Raw genomic sequence first — 23,096 nt, forward strand, 5'->3', positions numbered from 1 at the left:
AAAAAAAATTTCCGAGACAGTTGTCGGGTCACAGCCATGTTTGACTTGTCCAAGCCTTTAAAATTGTTCAAAATGGCCACCGCTTGCAGAACTGATGAGAACAACAACAACAACAGTAATCAAACTATTTCTCATGTTTTTTTTTTCTTTTTCGTTTTCGTTTTGAAGGTCTCGTATTTTCAGATTGAACAACCGTAACGGGTCAAGAAAATGCCCTAAACTCAAGTATAAAGACTTCAGTAAACTACAAACAACACGCATTGCATTATATTTCAATTCTCTCGGTGCTGGCTTGTAACTTGTTTCTTTTGATTAAAAGCTTTGTGTCTAAATCAGACACTGCTGTGCCACTACCGCCCATACACTTCTAACTTTAACAGTTGGTAGAGGACGTAGAGTAGTGCACCGGTATCACAAGAGATCATGGGTTCGAATCCCTTTCTTTTGGCAGCTGCTTAAGTTGCATAAATGACTACGAGGGTCTTTCTTCTATTTTTAAATCTTTAAAATCTTACTTTCACTCACAGTTCAAATATATGTTTGAAATATTCATTATTCACAAAACAGACAATCGAGCCTCGTTCCAGGGCCTTGAGGGAGGAAGATGAGGAGCTCTAGGAACGAGCTTTGTAAATATAGATCGATGACGTCATAATCTCATCGAAATCCAAATGTTGGTTTATATAGCATTCATCAGTATTGGATTGATTTGGAAAACTGGTATCGCCCTCCCTCCTACTTTCACCAAAAGTACTACTGCAAACATTTTGAAACCGCTAGTTGTAACACTTTAATTTTAAAAATTATAGTCTTTCAAAGAAGGGAATTATTGTAGTTTTTCTTTGACCAACTGGTTTAGTTCATCTGTCCATACCACTTTGTGACGAGTCTTTGTTCCGTCTTTGTATATGATGCTTGAACAATCTTCAAAATACTGATGATCACAATTGACGTGGAAAAACTCACAAACACCATCCAGAGTTTTTAGTTGCGAGCTGTGTATCAAATGAACTGCACCATTTAAGCACCTTGTCAGACGGCTGTTGTGCTTTGCTAAACCAAAATAATTAACAATAATAATGATATTTATTTCTATAGCACTATTTCTACTAGTTAACCAATAGCACTTAACAGAACTACTAAGATAGTATAATACTCACTAATATAAAAACACGCAAAGTAAGAAACATTTAAAAGCAACGACTAAATAAATAGGTCTTAACTCTGGTTTTAAAAGAACTTAAGCAAGCTGTAGTTCTTATATCAACCGGTAGATTATTCCAAAGTGTGCATTCAATGACTGAAAAAGTGCGCTTTCCATAGCTTTCAAGATTGTTCTTGGGGACCACTAACAATTCTTTATTGGTGGAACAAAGGCTTTCGCTGGGTGTATATTTAATCTTGTTATCCAAACCAAGTGTGTTGTTTATCTGAGCAGTGAAGAAAATTTAAAGAGGGTTCAATGCACCATGTAACAAAACAAGTCCGCAAAGCCTGCATTTACAGAGTAGTGGCTTACTGATAGCTAAAATAAAGCCACTATCATGAGTCAGAATTGTACTTCTTTTCTATGTAGTCTTTTGCACCGGCACTCTTCTTCACAGGTATGATTCAGCTTGATTTTCGATTCAATTTTTATGGCAAATTATGACATTTTTAACCCTTTAAAAACTGTTATCAAAGTAAAAATTCTCCTTTCTTGTCCCCATAAAATTGTTTGTATCGGTAGTGGGGAGAAGGTGCTAAAAAATCAAGAGAATTTATGTTGGGTGATCAAGTCCTTCAGTCTTTATTAGGAGAAATTTCATGTTGATCAATACTGGGGCTTCTTCAACATGGCCGCCATTTCTTTGTTTTAGGACACCAACATGGCCGCCGTGACATCATATGAAAACACTCTACGGTGGCCGAGAACTGCCATTCGAAAAATCAAGATTTTAAAGGAATTATTCTGAGTTTGTTATAAATTTCATTTTGATTTATACTTTTTTATAAATTTCTCCAATTATTTTTATTTTTAAATTACACTGTAAAATACAAGTGAAATCCAAATAAAAATGAAATGATATCACAGTAAAATGAAATGAAATCAAAATTTTTTCGACCCAGCAGAGCACTGCCAAATTTATTTTTAATTTTAAATTAAAAGACAAGTGGAAAATCGATTGAAATCCAAATGAAAATGAATTGATATCAAAGTAAAAAAAAATGAAATTAAAATTAATATAAAATGGCCAGATCATATTGTTAAAAACTCCCTTTAATAAGAATGTTCCTAAAAATCTCATCAGTCTAATTAAAGATCCAAGTCATTGCAATTCATTACGGTGACATAACTACAGCTGCAAATTTAAAATTCATTTTGTGGACCTCAAAGGAGACAATTCCATTTTTTTTTTCTCAAGAGTAGCCATGGAAAGTAAGCCTAAACAAGCAGAAAAATAGGACTTGAAGTTATTCTTGATTATGGGGGATTTGGGTAGCAACTTGTACACTGAAACAACCCAGAACCTGAATTGGTTTTGGAACTGATCGGCTGGCTGATAAAAAGCCGAAAGGTGCAAAATTCATACACACTGAACTGAACAATAAGAATTTTAAGCTTTTTATATCAAGGAACGTTCTCTTTAAGTTTCTGCTCAGAATATTATAGCTCCTAAAATCTGCAGCTAAACCTACAAAGTTAGCATTATCGCAAACGACTACCTTGCGATATACAAAAGCTTCTTGAAGACGGACGGGTTTTTTTTACAGGTCGACATCCCACAGGTCACAAGTACAGGTCACTGAACTGTACTGGTTTTTAACCAAGGTTAGCGTACCCAAGGCCTGGATTAGCTTTTTAGTATGGAGTTAGGGCTAGGAGACCCTGTTTAGCTAGTTTATATACAACTAGTAATAGTTTTCACTAGAGCTGCCCCCGGTTTTGAAGATCTGTTTAACACCTGTATATGGTTTTTACTGGACATAAATACTGTGCATACGAATGTTAAAAAAGAAACGTTTGAATATTTATTGAAGTTAACATCCATGTAACTGGTTAGCATGTTTCTCTGTAAATTTGACATTGAAATCTATTACAGTCATACAGTTTTGTTTTGTGAAACAGCAACGTATTGTATATATAATTATGTGGACTCATGGTTTGAAAGGCTGCTAAAGATGCAGAAGATGCCGAAAAGTGACTTCGTTGTTGCAAGACCTTCACACTCTGCTAGAAGATGGCAAAACGCGAACTCGTGGTTGAAATGCTGCTAAATGATTGCGAAATGCGAACTCGTGGTTGCAGAGGACGACGAAACGCAAACTCTTGCTCGCAAGACCGTCAAACGCTGCTCGAAGACCTCGTGGTTGCAGAATGACAGCTACCCGACAGCACCTTGCACGCTTGCTGCCGAAATATTACCCGAGACCACCGTGCGCGCCTAGTTTGATCAAATCGAGATTTTTTTCGCATACTAACAAATTTACTTACAGTACTTACTTTCTTACATTTTGAAATTCCTTTATATGTATACACGCGGGGAATCCTAGGGTGCCTCCTCGGGTTTTGGCCTCTGGGCCAAAATCCTGCGGGGGCAATTATCACAGTGACCTGTAGTTGTGACCCGTGACCTGTGACCTCAGACTGGACTTGATCGATAAAGACGATATCATCAAAGAAACAGACGAAATAACTCGATCCCTGTAGGAAACCTCCTCACCAAAGCAGCGGTACAGACAATTGAACCCATTGTTCCTTTGTACAGTAAAGATTCACTAAGCTACGTATAGGATAGAAGCCTTAAAGCTTACGAATATTTAGGTGGCCATGGATAGGACATTTTCCGCCTATACAATTATTCGCTGCTCTTCGGACACTCCGATTATAGTCGATTGCAATCCAAGACTTATACGACAATCGCTCGGGAGCGAATTGGAAAATTTAAACTGTGGAACGTCATTTGGGAGTAGCGGAACAGCTCGCCGAACTCTGACTTATTTTTCGCAAAACATTGCGGTGTTTATGAACATAAATACCCTCTTTATTCCGCGTGTAACGGATGCACTACTTTTAATCCGACATTTACGTACCAAAAGATGGTAGGCTCAAAGGTAATTACGCTATCTGAATTTGAATTGAGAACTTGCAGCTCGACCAATAAATGGACAGAATGTAGTTCGTCATCAATGACGTCATTCAAGAGTATATAAACACGCGCCACTCGCGAAATCGTCAGTTTTTTACTTACTTTCAGAGCGTGAATAACTTATGTCACTGCGTCTGACAAAAAATTGAAAAGCTTACCTGAAATGGGTTGTTTTCAGTCAAAAATGCATATTCCACGAGCGCATAAGAGGGCAAGGGTAAGCACAACTTAGCGTTTGTTAAAATATTTGAGTTTAACCGTTAAAAAAGTGTATTTGATGTGTTCAGAGTACTTGCGCGCTTTGAAGAAAAACCGTTAGAACCGGATGGTGTCAGTATTGCCATAAAAGGAAACAAATTTGAAATAAATCTGACCAATCAGAGAGCGTTGTTTCCAGGTCTCTCGCGTCAGTAGTACTGATAGATCGAAATTTGAAATAAATCTGACGAATCAGAGAGCGTTATTTCCAGGTCTCTTGCCCCATAGTATTGTTTGAAATAAATCTGACGAATCAGAGAGCGTTGTTTGTAAAGGTCTTTTGCGCACCCTCGCTTGTCGCTGTTTGTCTGTCTCTTTCATGTTCAAAGGATAGCACTTCATGCTCGAGCATATTCTACATGCCACTGATAGCAACAACTCGTCAAGCGGTCAAAAAAACAAATTCAAATTAAACCGAAGTTCCGGATTAAACGTGTACTCGGACGTGGCTACCACGCGTGAACAGAAATATTTGATTTCGTACGTTTATTACCTTTGAGGTATATTCTTGAAATTAATGGTTAAAGCCAATTCTAATCCACATTGTCAACGTTGGAAATGTTGCCTTAGTGTTAAGTCCAGGAACAAAAAAAATGTATTTAATAGAGTAATTAAGAAAAAATGAACAGAAAAAACGGCAAACACAGCACGCGCAAGTTAAATCAACCAGCAATCAGCAAAGTTTGTCAATAGAGTAAGCTCGGATACCGTGACTATGCAACATTACGCAGAATCAAATTAAGCCGTGTATCCCGGCATCCATATTCTTTTTTCTATCTCACCTCGGAAAGTGTAACGTTGTGTTAGGCATAGAAAATTTCAGCGCTCAAACAAGGTACACTGTGTTTATGAAACACTCTTGTAGGAACATTTCCCTGTTTGCACGCGATGATATGCCTTGTTGTTTTGGCAGCAAAAAATCTTTTATACAGAAGGTTTGACAATAATAAAAGCTTTTGAATGATGAAATGAGTAAAGAGCTTTTTTATTCAAACTGTGAAAAGCTGAAGTTTTTCAGTCGTTGTGTACGGGTCCTTACATTACCGTGGCGCGCACTGCATGTCTTGAGCCGAATGTCTGGTGGACCTTGCGAAGTAAGAACCAATCGCTAACAGACAAAAAATATTCACTTGACAATATTCTGTTTCTTAGGCTACCAAGGGAAAATCTTGGTATGAGGAGGAAGCTGTAACTCGATTCAGCCCTCCAAGTGAGGAAACGTTGCCACAATCAGCCCTCCAAACTGCGTCAGTTCGCGGGCCCTCAAAAGCAGTCCAGCCCACAAGTTATTTGTATGAGGACTTTTCGTCATTAACATTCATGACTGAAAAAGTCTCTGAGTGGGTGGACCTGTGTGACAGACAAAGTCTGAGTGCATGCCTTGAATCATGCTTGAAATATGAAGGATTCCATGAAAATGGAAACCATCTGCTCACCCTGACTCCAAGGCCATTTTTAGAAATGAGAAACAATGAAAATATCGCCATTTATTCCCTTGAAGGGAAAACTTGCACGGCCTTGGAACACTTTTTGAGGTACGTTAACATCGAAAAAATATCTATTCTGCATACTTAAAATCGATCCAAAAGTTCAGAAAAAAATGCGTACGGTCCAGATGTCTTACACTTCCTCTACTGACGTCCTAGCACAAAGAGAAATTAAACGTTTGTGCGCAGGTCATAAAAGATGGTTCTACTTCGTCGGACAGTACCAATGATTTCACTAAATGCATGAGGTTCGCAGCTGTCCAACGACTTTTTTAATTTTGAAAAACACATGCAGCATATTTTGATGTTATTTTTAACCGGGTGTTCTATACTCTATAAAATACGTGTAACATTCGAAAACAGTCGAATCATGAATTTTATATAGTGCACACTGACCCAATGTAAATTAATATTGCGACTGACTTGTTCCAGGCACAGACATGATTCATAGTACCTCTTTTCTGCTCCCTTCCCGTGACACTCTGTTCGAGCACCTGCATAGTGCAGGCTAAATTACAGCGAGATGTAATTGACCTTAACAGTAGTAATCTCAAAGCTGTTGTAATGTATCAAATCGACCTTATGCTCAAATTTTTTTTGTTTTTTTCTTTCTTTTTAATCCACAGTTACATCCCAAACTCAATTGAATCAAAGGTGAACAAAGACCCCTTTGTTCTTGTGATTCGGGATGTATACTGTATGTCAGGGTGTAGCGAGGTGTGTGCTAAACTTGTCAAAAGGACTTGCCAAAGATTGAATAGCAGGTACGCTGAGGAATATTGTGATGTACAATCATATTTATGCATATTAATAATAAGGGCTATGTTACACTACGCAATTTGTCTTGCAACTTGTCTCGCAATTTCGTTGCGCCGTTGTAACACAAGTTTCACGAAACGTTGCTTAGTGTAACGTGCTATGCAATGAACTTGTCTCGCAATGTTTTTGTTGCAATCACCATTTCACGAAGTAGAACCGACTTCTACTTTTCGCAAATGTTGCGGCAACAAACAAATTGATAAACATGCTCATTTTAGGTCATGTTACACTAGGCAACCATTCGTGAAAGGGATGCGAATACAAAATCGCTCTTAATGGCCACAAGTGATCGAAATTTACTAAAAAAAATTCGTCAATACATCGCGGTTCAGCGAACACGAAATTTACTCGTTGTTTGTGCGCATAAAATTTCCTTTAATTTAGAGTGATTTTCACAAGTACGTCGTATGACAAAAAAAAATGAAAGAATTTATACTCTTACCAATCACAGCAGACACAGTCGGCGTCATTCGCAATCTTTGTTATCAGAGAATAAGGTAAAAAAAGTACTTGTATTCCTATATTTCTAAGCTGGTACATTGGCACCCAATCGCTCGTTTCGATGGAATATCTGTTCGGAAAAACATTACGCGCCTCAGAAATTCTCGGGAATCCAAGAAACAACATGTTAAACATTTTGTTTCAAAGTTTTGATTGCGGCTCCGAATTCAATCGACTAATTCTCATAATATGGCCGAACAGCTAGCATCAATATCTCGATTAGGTTTAATTATAATATTAACGAAATGACTAAGTTTAGTTAAAATACTATCTGTACACAGGTTTAGAGAGCAATTCAAGAGAGTTGTAATTTACAGACCAGTAGGTCTGCTAGCAGTTGCTCTCTCCCATCCACAGTGCCGAAACCTGCCTTTTTCCAGGTAAGAAAGCAATGTTTTGTTCTTAGTATTGCAAGCCACGCTTTGTATTTCAAAGAAGGAAGCCATGCATAACCCCAACCTTGTTCCCAGGGCCTTTTCCCTAGCTTGGGGCGGGAAAAAGGGGCCTTTTCCCGCCCCAGCCCCAAGCTAGGGAAAAGGCCCTGGGAACAAGGTTGGCAAAACCCAGGAAATGTTTCATAGGATGAACGAAAAAAGCAGAATTGTGTTCAGTTGCAAATTACGAACCATTTATTTGCATTCGATTCGGTTTTACTAAATGAGAAAAAGCATAAAGGGAGTTTCAAAATGATGACCCCAAAATAGTAGTGAATGAATGAACGAATGAATGAATGAATGAATGAATGAATGAATGAATGAATGAATGAATGAATGAATGAATGAATGAATGAATGAATGAATGAATGAATGAATGAATGAATGAATGAATGAATGAATGAATGAATGACAAACGAACGAATGAATGAATCAATTAATAAAGGAACAACTTTATTTCACTAACACTATTTCACTTTTAAATCAAGATAGTAAGTACTATGCTATTATCTGTGAGGATGGATAAATAAGTACAGTGCTGAAATTAATAAACTGTACCTTCTTCCTTTTGCTTGTTGTTAAAAAAACAAAACTCCACAACAAACTGTCACTATCTTCAAGAGAGATATATCTTCTCTTTTCCAGCTATGAAGTTAAGTACGAGTTAGTTGTAGCTGACCAAAACTCTCTGGGAAAGCTGGCCAAAGCTACAGGTATGGTATCCACTAGCGATGTATAGTTTACATTACTCACTTTTCGTCCCTAGTTACGCCAGACACGTTTAGTAGGCGTATCCCCCGGCTACAGCTCTAAAAAAATATGTCAGTCCTGTACTAAGTGCTGGCAAAACACGAGTGCCGTATGTCGCTATTGGCTTTTATTTGGTTCCGTTGACGATTGGCTTAAAATAGAGGCACACCTGTACTTGTTTCTTTTTTTTTTTACTGGGCGCGCGCTTACAATTTCATTATTTTTATGTTGCAGGTTTTCCAGGCAGAATTATTAACAGAGATTGAAATGTTCATGCAAGTCTCCACATTAGTTTAATTAACTTTAATTTCTGTCTAACTCTAAAGAAAATTGCATTAGATTTTCTGGCTGTCACTATATACTTAAAAAAAAAGTTTAAAAAACCTTGCATGATCTTTGACAAATTTTTCGTATTGCAATAGAACAAAATTTTTACTCTGCACATGTCGCAGAACCTCACATTAGTATTTTCTATTTTGTGTTTTGTTTTTGTTACTGAGGAAAAACTAAAGCCAAAGAAACAAAGAATTAAGTAAATAAATATGGGATACTGAAGTAGTAAGAGACTTACAAAGTCACTTCTGATCTATTCAATATAGCTATAAATATATGTTAGTCTGAGGTAAAGAATTAGAGAATAATATCGCCTTATTTAGCAGTAACATAGGAAAAAATAAATGGCCGAAAAGATGTTTATATTAAGTTTAGAGAAACAGCGCGTTCGTTGATGAGGGAAACTCACTTAAAAAGATAACGTTGATTACGAAACGGCAGGTTAAAAAATAAAACAAAAAGCAACAAACAAACAAATCAAACATGTTTTTACATTCAGTCGGAATTATGGTTATTGTTCAGCTGTTATCACACTGCTAGCAGAGCCTTCCTTTTGGGAGGAAAAAGACAAAAGGAGGCTCTGCCCGCAGGGTGAGCTGTTATGAACGGCTAACTCGAATATAACCGATGTTTTTAGTTGCTGTTTATATTTTAACAAAACAAACAAACAAACAAAAACAGATGTTTTTAAATGTGATTTCGAACAGAATTCTGTTTATATTCGATGTTCAGTTGGTGTGAGCCGCTAACTCCAATATAACCGATGTTATAATTTGCTATTTATATTATGACATAACCAACAAACCAAAACCGATGTTTGGAACGTGATCTCAAACTCAACTGTGGTTATATTCGATAGCCGCTAACCCGAATATAGCCGTTGTTTTTATTTATTGTTTATACTTTAGATTAATTTCAGTGGAATTCTAATCAACGAACGCGCTAGCTGGAAACGTCATGTAACCAAAAGAAAGAAAAACAAAACAAGCAAAACATACAAACCAACGAAAAGGTTTTGTTACTTGATTTCAAACACAATTCTGGTTGTATTCGATGTTCAGTTGGTGTGAGCCGCTAACCCGAATATAACCTATGTCTTTATTTGCAATTTATATTTTAACAAAACAAACAAACAAACAAACAAACAAAAAAAGATGTTTTTAAATGTGATTTCAAACAGAATTCTGGTTATATTCGATGTTCAGTTGGTGCGAGCCGCTAACTCGAATATAACCGATGTTTTATTTGGTATCACCGTACTCATTTACTTATCGTTGTTCTTAAAAATTAATTTCAAGTTTTTAACAACTTTAATTTTTTATTTATAATCGCTTTCTTCGAGAGAGATCAGGACACATTATTGGAAGATATAATGTCTTCTTTGTCAAGAATAATCAGAAGAATTATATGCATTGAACGATAGTATTTTCATGCTTTGGCGACTGAGAATAAAAACAATTTATGTAACTTTTTGGTATGTTTTTGAAAGTATTAGTTTCATGCGTACTGTCGTACGTATTAGAGTTGCACCATAATTCTTTGTACAATAACATTAGATTACATTTTGTAATAAATAAGGTGACTATATCTGTAGTAATTCAACTGTATCTTTTCTGTGTGGTCGTGTGACGGACGCCCTTCGTCCCATTTAGCCTGCCTCGCGCTAATTTCCTTTCAAAAGTAGCGCAGGCAGGGAGCGAACGGAAGCATCCGGCGAGAAGTAGCCAGCCTTTCCATGGGGTTTTGCGTTTTCCCTGTTTAAACGCGCGAGCTGTTTTACTGCGCCGTTGTTGTTTCATCTTTCAGTTAGAATTTCACCCATGTATGGAAACCCCATGGACCCCACCCCCGTGACAACGTTGTCAAGGGTCGAACACATGAAAACTAGTCAAAGTACATTGTTGAATTATGTTGCCTAGGTCATTGTTGGTGTCATAAATTAAGGTTCAAATTCTCTACAACCCTAAAAATAAGAGCACACATCACAGCTAGAAAAAGAGTATCAAGTCAGTAAGATTGGTTATAAGACTCAATAGAAGAGAGCGTTCATCGATGCATTTTCTAGTGTGGCAGATCAGGATTAAATGACTGCTGACTGGGGATACGAAAACACCAAAATAGACTATTTGCATAGTTAAGTTATACGCGTAAAGACTTCAGGTAGCTGCAGTAGACCCACGAAGACCGGCCCTTGTGAGCCAAAGAAACTTGGACCATATCTGGCCATGTTTGTCCTCCCCAAATACGGTGACCTAAAGCCAGCGACACACCTGGCGATTTTATACGCCGATCGCCGCGATCGGAGAAAATCGCCAGGTGTGCCCGATTGTGATTTCGCCGATCGCTGGTATAGGGGTATAAAATCGCCGATATCTAACATTTCAGATATTCGCCAAGTGTGCCCGTTCCTGCGATTTTCTACGCTTATCGCTGCGAATCGCCGGTAAAGTCAACCAATCGGGTTATGCGATTTTATAACATAACTTTTCAAAACGCCCCTCGATGGAGCCCGGGAAAAAGGTTGAAGTGCCACATCGGCGCGATCGGCGTATAAAATCGCCAGGTGTGTCGCCGTGTCTGCTAAATGGCAGTGTGACTCGTACAGTGCGTGTACTGTCTGTGTCTGTGCTTGTTACTTTCGCTTTCGGTTTCACCCCTGGTTAACAGTTGGCTGTGAAAAGGAAGCAAGATGCGTAAGTCTTCTCTACCAGGTATAGCCTCTCCACGGTTAGACCTATGTGGCCCAGATACAGGATCCTCCTCTAGGTAGCAGATGGTAATTGGGTACCTTGCGGCCCAAGCAGAACTACAAGGTCTTGGAGGAGATTAGGCCCCTAAATGCACGGCATGTATGGCCCACCGGTGTGTAGATATGCCCTGGTGTCTGCAATCCTAGTCCCCAGCTATGGGCAAATAGCATCACTGCCTTGTGATAGACTTGGGAAAGACAAAGGCTAAGGGAGAAAACCCCAAAAGAAAAGCTGGGAAGATGGCGCTCATGAGCACAGTGACCGCAACCATCTACGGGAGGGAACACCCAGAGAGAAAACCCGGCCCAACAGAGAGGAGGTTTGGCATAGGGCCAACTACCCCATCCTGTAAAAACCAACCCAGTTACAGCATTCACCTAGGAGAAGAAATGTCTCCATCTCGGAGACTTATGAAGCAGGGCAGTGAAAACCGAAAGGAAGTTGCGAGACAGACCCCCTTCTGACACTCAGGACAACAACAAGAGTAGCCATATGGAAGATCAGGACAATGTATGAATCAGGAAGGACCTTTCAGGTAGCGAGAGAGATGACGAACTACAAGATAGGAGTACTAGGATTGAGTGAGATAAGGTGGCTACAAACAGGACAACTGAGACTTTCATCAGGAGAGCAGCTGTTGTATCCGGGACACACAGAGGTTGGAGCCCCCCACACTGAGGGTGTGGCCCTGGTGCTAGCACCGGAGGCACAGCGAGCACTCATAGGATGAGAGCCTGTCAACTCCCGCATCATTACAGCCAAGCTCATCACCATCCAGTGTTATGCCCCCACAAACGAAAAGAAAGACGACTTTTACCAACAGTTACAGTCAGTGTTAGATAAAAGCGGAGCCAAAGACATGACGTTAATGATGGGGGACTTTAACGGCAAGATCGGAGCAGACAACACTGGATACGACGACATCATGGGGAGACCGGAATTGGGAGTTATGAATGAAAATGGTGAGCGCTTTGCAGACCTGTGCGCCTTGAACCAACTGGTGATAGGAGGAAGCATCTTCCCGCACAGGCGCATCCACAAGGCCACATCACCAGATCAGATCCCGGAGAATCAGGTTGACCATATCTGCATTAGCCGGAAGTTTATGAGATTATGGTGAGATGTGCGAGTGATGAGAGGTGCCGACGTATCATCAGGCCACCATCTTCTGATGACAACAGTGAAATTACGGCTCAAGAGGTACAATAGGGAGTTTAAGAAACGAGGACGGCAACGGTAACGAGAACGCCACAAAACAATAGGTTTAATGAGCAAAAACAATTGCTTTACACGTGCGTTTACATTTTGGTACATTTCTTTGCCGTCCTCTGCAAAACAACAACGTGAAATGACCAAATTTTAGGTTTTCTCGAGAACGGGAGCGTATGACGCAAAATCTTCTTTATTTTTCCTTACTTTGACGCCGTTCATACTAATTTAGTTCCTGGAGAGTTCGCCAGCATTTTCCAAGTTAAACAAATTTAAAAGATTGCGAAAGAGTTACAAAAACGAGAAGTTATATTTTTAAATGACGTTCTCGTTACCGTTGCCGTCCTCGTTTCTTAAACTCCCTAATAACAACATAAACAACACACGGACAAAGTACAATGTTGGACGTCGCAGGAACAAAGATACACAGGCAGCTTTCAAAATCAGCCTTTCCAACACATACTAGCCACTACAAGAACTGATGGAAGACAGAGAGACAGACATTGAGACACAGTGGGAACACGGCAAAAAAAAAAAGCTGTGGCGTGACATATGTTAAGAGATTCTTGGTAAGAGAGAGGCACAGAATAAGGAATGGATCTCTTCAGACACCATCTAGAAGCTTGAAATGAGGAAAGAGAAGAAAAAAAGATCTGAACATGAGGCGAACAAGAACAGCCAAGGCAAAGGCTCAGGAAGAATACAGAAGAGCAAACAAAGAAGTGAAGAGAAACATCAAGAAGGACAAAAAAGACTTTATTGACAACCTGGCCAGTCAAGCTGAGAAGGCAGCAGGACAAAGGAACCTCTAGGACCTGTACCTGGTGACCAGGAAGCTAGCTGGTAAATTCCAGCAGACTGACAGACCAATCAAGGACAAGAAAGGCAACCCACTGACGACAGTCGAGGAACAACTGAAGAGATGGGCAGAACACTTTGAGGAGCTGTTAAACGGCCCCACTCCTGAAGAACCACCGGAAATACCCCCAGCGGAGACAGAATTGCCCATCAACTGCAACAAGCCAACAAAAGCAGAGATAAAAAAAGCCATCAAAATTGTTAGGAATGGAAAAAGCTGCCGTGCAGGACGAGATACCAGCTGAAGCCATCAAAGCAGGCATGGAGACAGCCGTCAACATGTTGCACAGCCTGTTCAACAAGAATTGGGAAAAGGAAGAAGTACCAGCCCAGTGGAAGGAAAGAATCGTCAGAAGGGAGACCTCAGGGAATGCAGCAATTACCGAGGGATCATAATCCTGTCAGTGCCAGGCAAAGTTCTCAACAGAGTTCTGTTGGAGAGGATGAAAGAGGCAGTCGACCCCAAGCTCCGAGACCAACAGGCCCGCTTCCGCAGGAACAGACCCTTTGCTGACCAGATCGCTAGCCTGCAAATCGTCGTGGAGCAGTCGCTCGAGTGGAATTCTCCCCTCTACATCAACTTCATAGACTTTGAGAAGACCTTCGACAGTGTGGACGGAGAGACGCTGTAAAAGTTACTAAGACACTACGGAGTTCCAGAGAAGATCATCTCTCTCATCCGATGTACGCACCAGGACATGAGCTGCAGGATCGTTCACGCCGGCCAGATGTCAGACTGCTTCGAGGAAAAGACCGAAGTCTGCCAGGGGTGCCTGCTATCACCGTTCCTCTTCCTCCTAGTCACCGACTGGATCATGAAGACCACCACAAGAGGCAGGAACAACGGGATACAGTGGACTCTCTGGACACAGTTGGATGTCCTCGACTTTGCTGACGACCTGGCGCTCCTGTCACATAACCAAAACCAGATGTAGAACAAGGCCACTCACCTGGATACCACGTCAGCAATGACAGGGCTCAAGATCAACGCAAACAAACGGAGCTAATGAAGATTAACACCACTGCCAATACACCAGTCACAGTCTACTCAGGAAGTGTTGTGGATAAACTGGGAGGCACGGACTGGGATGTTGCAGCTAGGATTGGCAAGGCAAGGGGAGCATTTGTCATGCTCAAGAACATCTGGGCATCCAAGACTATCCGCACAAGAACCAAACTACAACAATAACAACAACAACAACAACAATACTTTATTTCACCCCATTATTATTACAACAGAAAATATAAATATATACATACAATAGATGATAGGGGTGCTGACTGCCCGAAATAACCTAAAAGTTAAAAATGCCAGGCAGCCAGCTGTAAGAAAAGACATTTAAATGTTAACGTCAGGGACACAAGAACAAACACACATAAATACACACAAAAATAAAGTTAAACAGAGTTAAGTAAAGTACCAGTATATTAAAATGACCATAATTCTTACGTTGCAAAACAATATTACTTCTTATCTTAGAATTGCAAAATCGAAATCGAAGTACAGATGTCTAGTAATCTTTGATTAAGTGTTGTTTCATTTTCTTTTTAAATAAAGACTAGACTGTTCACAGTCCCCCTATTTTTCCGTGGGATTCTCGAGACTGGTACGCTTCGATGGAGCTACCGCCATCTTGGTTTGTAAAAGCGAGCGCGATCTGGGGAGAGTGTCTAAACTACCGAGGGGAGGGTAGCGGAGTTGGGAGGCAGCGGGAAAAATAGGGATTTTTTCGCTTCCCCTCCCCAACTCAACTAACACCCACTCCCGTTCCCCTCGGTAGTTTAGACACTCTCCCCAGATCGCGCTCGCTTTTACAGACCAAGATGGCGGCAGTTCGATCGAAGCGTACTAGTCTCGAGAATCCCACGGAAAAATAGGGGGACTGTGAACAGTCTACATAAAGACAAAGAAGATGATTTTATATCTTCATCAATTGAATTCCACACCGATGGACATTGAAATCTAATATTACATATTCCATAATTAGTTCTTGCTTTTGGGAGATAATAAGACTGTTTTGCAGCAAGCGTTGTATTATAGCTATGAATCTGTGTTATTTTAGTGAAAAAAGAAATAAAAACAGGTGGTAATAGTTGATTGTGATATTTGTACATAAAGATGGCTAAATAAAAAGTTACTAGGTCCAAAAATTTTATAATTTCAAGAGACTTAAACAAAGGACTAGAGTGTTCAACAAATCTAGAGAAGGTAATAATTCGCATTGCTTTTTTCTGTAGAATAACAATTGGCTGAAGAGTAGTCTTACAGGTATTTCCCCAGATAATTATTCCATAAGTCAAAAAAGGATATATAAGGGCATAATATAAGCTTAATAAAATATCTAGGCCAACAAAATATCGAAGTTTAGAGAGGATACCAATGCTTCTTCTAATTTTCTTTGTGATACATTCAACCTTGTCCTTCCAGTTTAAATTTGAATCAATCAAACTCCGCATCTTAAACTCCAACGTGAAGTCTGTTCTTCTCTATGGATGTGAGACATGGCGTATAACAAAAACAATGCTGCAGAAAATACAGACATTCTTCAACACCAGTCTGAGACGCAACTATAAGATCAAATGGCCAGAGAAAATCAAGAATGAAGATCCGTTGGAGCGAGCGGGACAGGAACCAATGGCCAAGCAGATTCTGCGGAGGAAGTGGGGCTGGATCGGACACACCCTCAGGAAACCAGCATCCAGTATCAGATGCCAAGCCCTGACCTGGAACCCTCAGGGAAAGAGGAAGAGAGGCCGGCCTCGCAACAGCTGGAGGCGAGACACGGAGGAAGAACTAAAGCCGCAAGGAAACAACTGTGGCGGGATAGTGTTGTACTATAATTCTACGCGCTATTAGGCTTCAAGAAGTACAAGCACGTCTTCAGTTCCTTTGGTTATTTATTGATAACACTGTAAAACCTTACTCTGACAAGATCAAGACGTAAAGGCTAAGAACAGATTAATCTCATCACTTTTATATCGTCCAAGCGTGATTTGGCGGGAACTGTCAATCAGCTGTCAAAATCTCATCAATCGTAAATTTAAGCTAAAGTAATACCTTGCGCAATAGTTCTTAAGCGAAAGTACGCTTGCGCACTAAAACAATTTTCATATTTTCCTTCGAGTAACTTTCAGTGACCGAAATGACTTTCTTCTTCAATTTTCAATGTCATCGCCAAACGATCTGGACAAAACAAAGCGAGGAGATCAATATAAAAAATTACAAGGAACATTTTCATCTTTTACAAATGAACATTCTTGGCTAAATACAAGAGAAATCAAACATTAAATGAAATCGCACAACAACATTTTACAACGGAAACTTAAAATAGAACACAACCTTCTTGTCCAAATCTTGGTTCCGGCTTTTTCCATAAATTAACTTGTTGCGTGCTTACAACCTCGTAACTTTAATTAAAAAGTACAGTACGTGTTGGTACAACAGATCTGGTACAATAGGTGTTTCCGTTCAGTAATTACTTATAGATTAAAAGTCATTAAGAGTAAAATTCAACTGGTACAAATTCAACCTGAAACACGGCGGAATTACGCAAAAACTAGCAAGCAAGTTATTTCCAGTCAAGATCTGGCAGCCAGATAACTGAAGGTAAAAACTAAGGAAATGCGTGTTGACAAGGCATAAAAAAATCTATTATTACTTCTTAAAAACCAATTTGGGCGTAACTAGTCAATGGTACGGTTTCCAAGGAAACACTTCAAAAAAAGACTTTTGCTTCACATTGAATTGGTACCAGAAGAAAACAACTTTTGATCAGCATAAGTACAATTATGTCTACAACAAACTATTGCGTTGAAAGATATGACTAACACGGTTTCAACTGTGTCAAGCGCAAATAAGGATAATCTAAACAGTTCCAGGAAGTCCGGGTAAGAAGGCAAAGTGTCTCTTGTCGGTGACTTACATTACGCAATTCATCTTAATTCTCTTAATAAAATACAAGTAAATGAAATAATATACACACTAAAATCATTGTTATTCAAGATGCAATATTTGAGAATAATTATCAGCATTGAAATACCGTTTAATGATTAAAGTATCCGAATAAGGACCAAATTTAATAAAAACAACGTTAAACTTTTACTTTGAAAAGAGTCTATTTCTATTGCATATCAATAGCCAAAGCAGCCCAGAATAGAGTGCGCTGGCGAGGGGTCGTCGATGGCCTACGTTCATCAAAGAGCGAAGGGCCTAAGTAAGTAAGTAAGTGGGTCGCTTGAGAATAAAAGAAGTACCAAAAGATCCCGGGTGTACGCCTCCAGGCGTCTTGTTATAGGGTAGGTTTGGGTTTGTCATGTCTGGCAAAAGAACTGGCCTACAATTGACCATGAAATAAATTTAATTACGTTTGTTTTCTTGATGGTGTTTCTGTTCGCGGATTGCCGACACGTTGATCAACCTACCGCCGTTATAAATCATTTTATTCTTCCTGGCCATTCCAATCTCGTACCCAGAGTCCTCAGGATTTTTGGTCAGCGAGTAGGCGCCAGGAGAGACTCTGGAGAATTCCAAAAAATTTAATTTTTTGATTGGCTGCTCTGTATAAGCTCCGTCACGTCTTCCAATGTTTTACCGCAGAAATCCTGCGGTAATAAAATTCCAGTACCCCAGAGTCTCTCCTGGCGACCAACTGCTGGCCAAAGAGCCTGAGGACTCTGGGTACGAGATTGTGGCCATTCAGTCAACAACATAGAACTCATTCCCCTAGAGCTCATCAACTCCAACACAGACGACATTTGGAAAGCTAGAGAAGCATTTTTAATTTCCAAGGGCCTGACTTGTCCCCAGTCGTCTCTTATGATATCGTACGGTCAGACTCTTGAACCCCATGGGATGAAGAGACGCGATGAAACTTAATCTGTCTATATCCCTATTTTTATCATGGTTTCTGTACACGTTTCTTCTTCCTATCTTTATCAATCTATCATATCTCAACAGTTTTCATTAGTATCATTTTAAATATTGTAACTGTTTATGTCCAAGTTTTACTTCGCTTTTTGCAGCCCCTGAAGGTTAGTTTTGTCTAACTGAAATATTGGCCAATAAAATTACCCTTTTTAGCGGTCCGATCAGCTTTGCATTTGGTTTTGCATTGTATTATCCTATCGAAGCATAACACTCAAAATTCACTGGAAACAAAATGCAAATTTGTTGCATAATAGTTCTACAAAGCATGAGCTAAAGCAATGGGTAAGGACTGGCTTAACTAGTCAAACAAGCATAATTAGTAAGCGTTCTGTGAGAAATTATCAAGTGTCTCAAGAATATCACTGAGAACAAAGAACACAAAAATGTGGCCTGAGTGGCCTTCTGTTGCGAGGGGTAATATATCCCATGGGACCATTAACAATTATTCACTGAGGCGGAGGTGGATACCGAATACTGTTAAAAACTGCCTCATTGGATAATTCAATTCCAGAGTTTTCATTGGCTTAGCGGCCATGGAATATCAGCCATTATACCATGCCCAAGGAATACCGGCCATTAAATCGTCTTGTGGTCGTTCTTGTAAAATTAAATCAGCAAGATTTAGATCCTGCTTGTATTTAATAAAACAGTTATTCCATTTTCGCTTGTTGGATAAAGGACGATTATAGCCAAATCGATACGCGCCTCGTTGGCTCGTCATCTCATATCCAACGTACGGTCGTGGAATAACTGTTAGCCATTCGGAGTTTAAGAAGCCAATCAGAGCACTCAAAAAACAATATTCACTGGTTTGGTGGAAACTAATAGCGGTTGTCATCTAACCAATTGTACGTGTTGGATAACAGACGCTATCTTACTACAAAGAATGTTATTTCTTGGATTTTCGTCGACTACAGATTTAGCAGAAATGAAAGAATAAGTTAAAGTCAAAGGATGATCCTTTGTCAAATCCAATGGTTCAGCTTTCAATTACCAATTTTCATTTTGTTAAACCTAGTTCAATTAAACATGTTTTGTTATAGTATAAATGGGGCTTAAATTCTTAACCTCATATAAAGTTTGTCTTTTTCGCTTCTCTCTTCCTTCACGTGTGTCGACTTTGTGATAATCGCGGGTGTTTATCCTGCAGGACTGAATAAAATATCAGATGCCTGTAAACAGCAACATTAATTGTCGGTAGCCAGTTGAGTGCATCACTTTGAAAAACTTGTTTAATTTTCAAAATTATAGTCTTTTAAATACGGGAATTTCTGCAATTTTTACTTTGACCAAGTTTTTTTGTTCATCTGTCCATACCACATTGTGTCGAGTCTTTGTATATGATGCTTGAACAATCTTCAAAATACTGATGATCACAATTGACGTGCAAAAACCCACAAACACAAGCCAGAGTTTTTCTTGGTTCCTTAATTAGTTGCGAGCTATGTATCACATGAATTGAATCCTCCAAAAGATTGATAAGTTTACTGTTAATTTGTACCAAGGTGAAATAATTACCAATCCGTTCATCCAAGCGTTGCGTTTCATTAATCTGAAATAAAGAAATTGCCACACTAGAGAGCTGAAGAGTTTTCACTTATGCCGTAAAACTAAAATCAAAGTAATTATCAAATTGCTTTCGCCACTCACTCACTTCACTCACTTTTCACTTTTCACATTTTTCACTTTTGGCTTTCTTGCTTCTTCTCACTTTTCATTCTCTTTTTGCTCGCTTCCGACGCCCGCGCTACTCGCGGTTTGAATTTCGTGCTTGCTCAATTGTTTACGTTCTTCCCGCGGACTTTCGAGCAAAAGAAAGACTGCTCGCCGTCTAAAACTACGCAGGCCTGGCTATTGTCTGGTTCCCCAACCTCAGAGCTCACTTCTCCGAACATATAGACCATGTAATGTCTGCATGTTTACCTCCAAATAGAGGTTATCCGATTGATGACTCACAAAAACATTTGTCAGAGCAAAGTAAAAAGCCTCGTTCCCAGGGTCCTCCATCTTCCTTCCTCGGGATAGGACACTGGTTGCGTCTGGTCACGTGACTGCACGCAACAAACTTCTCGGTACACTCGCTCTATTATTTTGTTCGCAATTTTCAAGCAGGCGCGAAAGCAACAGAAATTTAGGTCATGCATAATTTTTTCAGTAACCGCATTGTTGCCACACACTTTGCAGCTGGCTTCTCGGACTTTCTGAGAAAGCGACTACTATATTATACTACTCATTGGAAAACCAATACCAGCTCGGAAATTCAGGGAATGAGATTCCATCTGTAAAACATTTCCGGACAGCCCCATACAATAATAATTATGTAACCATTTTGCGACTCTATTCGACTCTATTCACTTTCGGCTTTTGGTAGAATCCAAACAGATCAAACGGTAAAAAGTGTGTTTTAAACGCAGGAAACAACATTTAAGTATTTAAGTAATATTCTAACTGTAACCGTGATAAGAACAACAAACTGTAATTACCTTCGCTCCATTACTTGCCGCAGTTCTTTTATCCAAAGCTCTAAGCAGGAATCAGGCTGCGAATTATGTTCGAAAATAGCAGGTCTTCGCATCACAAATAAATTGGAAAAAAAAATAGTCTAGAACCTAAATCCTGGATAGAATAAACGGCTCAATTGTCTGTACTCGCAACCTATTCGAGCAATGTACATCACCTCATGGTATGTTAAATGTGAGTTTGGGTTTTGGTCGAGGGTCGAGGGTCGAGGGTAACATGTCGAGGGTTCTAAAAAAAATAAAAAAATACTAAAAAAAAATTAAAAAAAATCAATATATAAATAATTTTTTGTAGACTTTTGTATACCCTCGCCGTACATGACTTGCGTTACATACGTGACATGACGAAAAAATGAAAAATAAAAATAAAAGGCCTGCCTGAGACTAGATCCTCAATAGAGGTTTTTAACCGTAAGCCGTGCAGACGCAAATATATATAAAAAAAATTATAGAAGAACCCGGTCTGTTTACGTCCAAGTCAGAGCACGAAAGGGAACAAAAAAAAAAACTGATTGGAACATGTCCTCTCGCATACACTTACACAAAACCAAGGGGAGGGTAACTGTGAACAGAAATATGTTACAAGACATACGTATAGATAAGATACTTAGACAAAAAAAACAAAAAACAAATATAATAAAATAAAAATATATATGATTTTTTGTCTTAGTTTTTTTTATTCTGCTGATCTTCGATTCATGCAATGGTTTTTGCTAATTTAAGATATGAAGGCCACGTAGTAACGAAACACTCTGCAGATCTGTTAGATCGGTTGCGGGCTGGTCGGGCACAAACTTCAATAAAATTATCCGAAGACCCCAATCTGTATGTGTCCAAGTGAAAATACGAAAAGGGAATGAAAAACAAGTGACTGGAATGTGTTTTATATGTCTGCTATTTATAAGCGCGTCTACTGAGGATCTAGCCTCAGGCAGGCCTTTCATTTTTTTTTTGTCATGTCACGCATGTAACGCGAGTCATGTACGGCGAGGGTATACAAAAGTCTACAAAAAACTATTTATATATTTATTTATTTTCTTTTTAATTTTTTTCATTTTTTTTTATTTTTTATTTTTTCAGAACCCTCGACATGTTACCCTCGACCCTCGACCCTCGACCCTGGACCAAAACCCGAACTCGTTAAATGTTCACGTTTTGGGGATTTTTTTGGGAGAAGAGGTGTTAAATTATGTTATTATTTACACTTCTCTGTCACTTTTAGATGCGATTAACTCTCATCGTCGTCGATCAGTTTGTTTATATGAAAAAGTGTTACAGTTACCGTTCAACTATTATGAACGGTGCTCCCTGATACAAAGGTATTTTTGCGAACTTTATCGATATGCGGGAAAAGAAGGCGTTACATAACAGTAGCCTGCGTAGCAGTCGTTTCCGTTTCCTTCAAGCCAAGCGGGATAAGCGCGCGAGGGCATTGGGATAAAAAGAAGCAAAAACAGTAGGAGCGGGGGGAGGGGCGGGGAAGGAAAGGAAACGCCTGCCGCTGAGCCCAGACATTTTACCGAACGCCCCCAAATGGCTTCGCTCCCTTGGGGCCTACACTGTCACGTCAAATGTCACACGAGTACCAATCAGCGAAAACAGAATCGCGGCTAGCCTGCGTAGCAGTCGTTTCCGTTTCCTTCAAGCCAAGCGGGGCAAGCGCGTTAGGGCATTGGGCAAAAAGGAGCAAAAAAGTAGGAGCGGGGGAGGGGCGGGGAAGGAAAGGAAACGCCTGCCGCTGAGCCCAGACATTTTACCGAACGCCCCCAAATGGCTTCGCTCCCTTGGGGCCTACACTGTCACGTCAAATGTCACACGAGTACCAATCAGCGAAAACAGAATCGCGGCGGGCAACTTGTTTACTTCAAGTTGCAGTATTTTAGCAGATTTTCTCGAACTTTACGTCGCTCGAACAAAGCGTAGATAAAATTACTTAACACAAATTTTACTAATGTTTTAGATTATCAACTCATTTGCTGGAATTACAGACAGAATGAGCTTGTCCCACATGGCTAAATACTTCCTCGCGTTTCCAGGATAACACTAATTGTATTTCGCGTAGCGTGAAATACAAAGTCGTTCTTAATATTGAAAACTTCCTTTTCAGACCGTGGCTAGAAC

The 23,096-nt window shown here is 39.6% G+C and overlaps 2 protein-coding genes across 2 annotated transcripts; both read left to right on the plus strand.

Moving 5' to 3' along the window:
* Nucleotides 1-4,169: 4,169 nt before the first annotated feature.
* Nucleotides 4,170-11,084, plus strand: LOC146476849 (uncharacterized). Its single transcript, XM_085113982.1, has 6 exons — nt 4,170-4,347; nt 5,541-5,923; nt 6,502-6,639; nt 7,477-7,575; nt 8,275-8,342; nt 8,614-11,084. The coding sequence occupies exons 1-6, from the start codon at nt 4,294-4,296 to the stop codon at nt 8,643-8,645; spliced, it is 774 nt and encodes a 257-aa protein (XP_084970108.1). The 5' UTR covers nt 4,170-4,293; the 3' UTR covers nt 8,646-11,084.
* Nucleotides 11,085-11,701: 617 nt separating this feature from the next.
* Nucleotides 11,702-14,161, plus strand: LOC146476850 (uncharacterized). Its single transcript, XM_085113883.1, has 4 exons — nt 11,702-11,885; nt 12,221-12,578; nt 13,504-13,729; nt 13,820-14,161. The coding sequence occupies exons 1-4, from the start codon at nt 11,702-11,704 to the stop codon at nt 14,159-14,161; spliced, it is 1,110 nt and encodes a 369-aa protein (XP_084970009.1).
* Nucleotides 14,162-23,096: the final 8,935 nt, after the last annotated feature.

This window comes from Pavona decussata, unplaced genomic scaffold, assembly GCF_977016875.1.
Source record: "Pavona decussata unplaced genomic scaffold, jaPavDecu1.1 SCAFFOLD_72, whole genome shotgun sequence".
Taxonomy (NCBI): Eukaryota; Metazoa; Cnidaria; class Anthozoa; order Scleractinia; family Agariciidae; genus Pavona; species Pavona decussata.

Coding starts and splice junctions, on each gene's coding strand:
- LOC146476849 (XM_085113982.1), top strand. CDS start 4,294: ATGGGTTGTTTTCAGTCAAAAATGCATATTCCACGAGCGCATAAGAGG. Junction 4,348..5,540: donor GAGCGCATAAGAGGGCAAGG/GTAAGCACAACT, acceptor TCTGTTTCTTAG/GCTACCAAGGGAAAATCTTG. Junction 6,640..7,476: donor TGCCAAAGATTGAATAGCAG/GTACGCTGAGGA, acceptor ATCTGTACACAG/GTTTAGAGAGCAATTCAAGA.
- LOC146476850 (XM_085113883.1), top strand. CDS start 11,702: ATGGCGCTCATGAGCACAGTGACCGCAACCATCTACGGGAGGGAACAC. Junction 11,886..12,220: donor GAGACTTATGAAGCAGGGCA/GTGAAAACCGAA, acceptor GCATCATTACAG/CCAAGCTCATCACCATCCAG. Junction 12,579..13,503: donor CGGAAGTTTATGAGATTATG/GTGAGATGTGCG, acceptor CCTGGTGACCAG/GAAGCTAGCTGGTAAATTCC.